Source organism: Penaeus vannamei, chromosome 5 (genome assembly GCF_042767895.1).
Source record: "Penaeus vannamei isolate JL-2024 chromosome 5, ASM4276789v1, whole genome shotgun sequence".
Taxonomy (NCBI): Eukaryota; Metazoa; Arthropoda; class Malacostraca; order Decapoda; family Penaeidae; genus Penaeus; species Penaeus vannamei.
In genome coordinates, this window is record NC_091553.1 from 1,781,899 (window position 1) to 1,786,898 (window position 5,000).

Consider the following 5,000-nt stretch of genomic DNA (forward strand, 5'->3'; position numbering starts at 1 on the left):
CAAATAAAACAAAAACAAAAAACAAAAAAAAGATAACAAGAACGGTTCCCTGGACGCACCAACAGTTACACAACACCCACAACCAAACATACAAACACTCAGAAACAAATAAAACAACAAAACAAAAAAATAAATAACAAGCACGGTTCCCTGGACGTACCAACAGTTACAACACCCACAGCCAAACATACAAACACTCAGAAACAAATAAAACAACAAAACAAAAAAATAAATAAATAAGAACGGTTCCCTGGACGCACCAACAGTTACAACACCCACAACCAAACATACAAACACTCAGAAACAAATAAAACAACAAAACAAAAAAATAAATAACAAGAACGGTTCCCTGGACGCACCAACAGTTACAACACCCACAACCAAACATACAAACACTCAGAAACAAATAAAACAACAAAACAAAAAAATAAATAACAAGAACGGTTCCCTGGACGCACCAACAGTTACAACACCCACAACCAAACATACAAACACTCAGAAACAAATAAAACAAAACAAACAAATAATAGATAACAAGAACGGTTCCCAGGACGCACCAACAGTTACAACACCCACAACCAAACATACAAAAATACTCAGAAACAAATAAAACAAAAACAAAAAACAAAAAAAAGATAACAAGAACGGTTCCCTGGACGCACCAACAGTTACACAACACCCACAACCAAACATACAAACACTCAGAAACAAATAAAACAACAAAACAAAAAAATAAATAACAAGAACGGTTCCCTGGATGTACCAACAGTTACACAACACCCACAACCAAACATACAAACACTCAGAAACAAATAAAACAAAAAAATAAATAACAAGAACGGTTCCCTGGACGCACCAACAGTTACAACACCCACAACCAAACATACAAACACTCAGAAACAAATAAAACAACAAAACAAAAAAATAAATAACAAGAACGGTTCCCTGGACGCACCAACAGTTACAACACCCACAACCAAACATACAAACACTCAGAAACAAATAAAACAACAAAACAAAAAAATAAATAACAAGAACGGTTCCCTGGACGCACCAACAGTTACAACACCCACAACCAAACATACAAACACTCAGAAACAAATAAAACAACAAAACAAAAAAATAGATAACAAGAACGGTTCCCAGGACGTACCAACAGTTACAACACCCACAACCAAAACATACAAACACTCAGAAACAAATAAAACAACAAAACAAAAAAAATAAATAACAAGAACGGTTCCCTGGACGCAACCAACAGTTACAACACCCACAACCAAACATACAAACACTCAGAAACAAAATAAAACAACAAAACAAAAAAATAAATAACAAGAACGGTTCCCTGGGAGCACCAACAGTTACAACACCCACAACCACAACATACAAACACTCAGAAACAAATAAAACAACAAAACAAAAAAATAGATAACAAGGACGGTTCTCAGGACGTACCAACAGTTACAACACCCACAACCAAACATACAAACACTCACAAACAAATAAAACAACAAAACAAAAAAATAAATAACAAGAGCGGTCCCCTGGCAAAACCAACAGTTACAAAACCCCTACAACCAAACATACAAACACTCAGAAACAAATAAAAACAACAAAACAAAAAAATAAATAACAAGAACGGTTCCCTGGACGCACCAACAGTTACAACACCCACAACCAAACATACAAACACTCAGAAACAAATAAAACAAAAACAAAAAACAAAAAATAGATAACAAGAACGGTTCCCTGGACGCACCAACAGTTACAACACCCACAACCAAACATACAAACACTCAGAAACAAATAAAACAAAACAAACAAATAATAGATAACAAGAACGGTTCCCAGGACGCACCAACAGTTACACAACACCCACAACCAAACATACAAACACTCAGAAACAAATAAAACAAAACAAAAAAATAAATAACAAGAACGGTTCCCCTGGACGTACCAACAATTACAACACCCACAACCAAACATACAAAAACACCCAGAAACAAATAAAACAACAAAACAAAAAAATAGATAACAAGAACGGTTCCCTGGACGCACCAACAGTTACAACACCCACAACCAAACATACAAAAATACTCCCACAACCAAACAGACAAACACTCAGAAACAAATTAAAAAAAAAAAAAATAAAAAATAACAAGAACGGTTCCCTGGACGCACCCCAGTCGAAGGAACAGAAGCCCCTGGTCGCTGGCTCCCCGGTCTCCATGAGCGACGTGGCACACCAGGGCACGGATGTCTCCTCGTACAGGCAGCGGTGGTGCGTCTTGCCGTGGAACACGAAGGGGAACATGCAGCGGCGCCCGGACGTGGCTGTGAGGTGGCGTGTGCTGCCTGGAGAGAAAGAGGCGGAGACGGGTGTTGAAGGATAGGGGGTGGTGTGTTTTATCTGTCTTATCTGTATATCATTATTACTAAATTTTGGTTGGTTGATGACTGGCTGACTGGCTGACTGGCTGACTGGCGATCGAATTCATCAAAACTGACTGGTTGATAATGGTAAGCATATGGTAACAAGCTTGTGGTGCCAATCATTTAAATACAACTGTGGTATTCCAACATGGAAGATGCTGAGAATGATGAACCTGAGAGATGGAGAAAGAAAACAAAAACAAAACAAAAAAAAGTAAATAGAACCAAATAGTCGTCAAAGACAAAATCCAAAGCTAAGAATGTTTGGTAGCACTTACAAATAGACTGAAAGGAAGACACGAAGACACTCACCGAGAGCAAAGGCTGGGTCGGTCGTGTTGATTTGTGGGTACAAAGATACCAATACCAGGTCTCGAATACCCCGGCTGTCCGCTGAGAGGAATAAATCGAAGGAATTAAGTAAGTAATACCTCAAAGATCGGATTGTATGGATGACTACAGTAACGAAATAGAATTATTCCATATTTGCCAAGTTCGATAAGAAATTCAAGCTCGAATAAGATCAATGGTTCATCATAAGATCTCTCTTACCCCCCTCCCTCTTTCCCTTCCTCCCCCCTCTCTTTTCTCTCTCTCTCTCTCTCTCTCTATCACCCTCTCTCTCTCTCTCACATTCTCTCACTCACATTCTCTCACTCACATTCTCTCACTCATATTCTCTCTCTCACGTTCTCTCTCTCACGTTCTCTATCTCACGTTCTCTTCCCTCTCACATTCTCTCTCTCTCTCTCACATCTCTCTCACATTCTCTCTCTCACATTCTCTCTCTCACTTCCTCCCCCTCTCTCTCTCACTTCCTCTCTCCCTCTCTTTCTTTTTCCCTTTCCCTTTCTCCCTTTCCCTCTCCCTATCTCTCTTTTTCCCTCTCCCTCCCTATCTCTCTTTTTCCCTCTCTCTCTTTCCCTCTCCCTCTCCCCCTCTCTCCCATTCCCTCTCCATCTTTCTATCTCTTCCCTCCCTCTCTCTCTTTCCCTCTCTCTCGCTCTCTTTCCCTCTCACTCTCTCTCGCTCTCTTTCCCTCTCACTCTCTCTCGCTCTCTTTCCCTCTCCCTCTCTCTCGCTCTCTTTCCCTCTCCCTCGCTCTCGCTCTCTTTCCCTCTCCCTCGCTCTCTTTCCCTCTCCCTCGCTCTCTTTCCATCTCCCTCGCTCTCTCTCTTCCCCCTCTCTCTGCTCTCTCTCTCTCTCTCTTCTCCCTCTCCCTCTCTTTCACCTCTCTTCCCCCTTCTCTCTCTCTTACTCCTCGCTCTCTCTCTGCCCCTTCTCTCGTCTCTCCCTCTCTCTTTACCCTCCCCCTCTCTCTCTTTCCTTCTCCCTCTCTCTCTTCCCCCTCTACTCCCCTCTCTCTCTCTTCCCCCTCTCTCTCTCTCACTTCCCCTCTCTCTCTTTCCTCTTACCCCTCTAATTCCCTCTCCTCTCTCTTCCTTTCTTTCCCTCTCCCTCTTCTCTCTCTTCCCTTCCCTCTCTCTCTCTCACTTCCCCTATTTCTCTCTCTCTCTCTCTCTCTCTCTTCCCTCCCCCCTCTCTCTCTCTCTTCTCTCTCCCCCTCTCTCTTTCCCTCTCCCTCTCTCTCTCTCCCCTCTCTCACTTCCCCCTCTATCTCTCTCTCTTCACTTCCCCCCTCTCCCTCTCTCTCTGTCTCTCTCTCTCACTTCCCCCCCTCTCTCTCCCTTTCCCTTTCCCTTTCAAACAACAATAACAAAAAAAAAAAAAAAAAAAAAAAAAAAACGCTACAACCTGCATCCTTTTCTACGAGACCCGAAACTTACAAAAGATATCGATGCACTCGTCCGTGGCGAGGACCTTGCCGTCGGGTGAGAGCTCGGTGGCGCACCAGGGGGCCTTCATGCCGATCCGGACGCAGTCGAAGAACTTGCGGCCCGACACCTCGAACGGAAACTGGCACGTCTTGCCCTGCACCGTCATTTCGGTCCGGGTGTAGCCTGGGGATGTGGAAACCGACAGGGGGGAAGGGAGGGAGGGAGGAGAGGAGAGAGGAGGGAGGGAGGGAGGAAGGGGAGGGAGGGAGGAAGGGAGGGAGGGAGGGAGGAAGGAAGGAGGGAAGGGATGGAGGGAGGGAAGGGAGGGAGGGGAGGAGAGGGAGGAGGGAGGGAGGGAGGGAGGGAGGAAGGGAGGGAGGGAAGGAGGGAGGAGGGAGGAGGGAGGGAGGGAGGAAGGGAGGGAGGGAGGGAGGGAGGGAGGGAGGGAGGGAGAGAGGAGGGAAGGAGGAGGAAGGGAGGATGGAGGGAGGAGGGAGGAAGGGGTGGAGGGAGGAAGGAGGAAGAAAGGGAGGAGGGAGGAGGGAGGGGAGGGAGGAGAGGGAGAGAGGAGGGAGGAAGAGGTAGAGGAGAGGACGGGGTAGGGACGAGAGGGAGAAGGGGAGGTAGGGGGGTAGGGAAGGGGTAGGAGAAAGGGAAGGCGGATGGGAAGGAGAGGCATTGGGGGAACAGGAGAAAATGAGGGGAAGAAAAAAAGAGAGGCAGAAGCAGAGGGAGGGGGATCAGGAAGGAGAGGGAGTGGATAAGGGAGGGAGGGAGGGAAGGAGGGAA

The 5,000-nt window shown here is 45.3% G+C and overlaps 1 protein-coding gene across 1 annotated transcript in view; it reads right to left on the minus strand.

Annotated features, from left to right (window-relative positions):
• LOC113829209 (uncharacterized) overlaps positions 1-5,000 on the minus strand; it is a 103,381-nt gene that overhangs the window by 71,404 nt on the left and 26,977 nt on the right. The window contains exons 14-16 of the mRNA XM_070122292.1: positions 4,221-4,394; positions 2,746-2,826; positions 2,182-2,355 (exon numbers count right to left, since the gene is read on the minus strand). Coding sequence (XP_069978393.1) covers positions 2,182-2,355; positions 2,746-2,826; positions 4,221-4,394 — 429 coding nt within the window. The remainder of the gene's footprint in view (positions 1-2,181; positions 2,356-2,745; positions 2,827-4,220; positions 4,395-5,000) is intronic.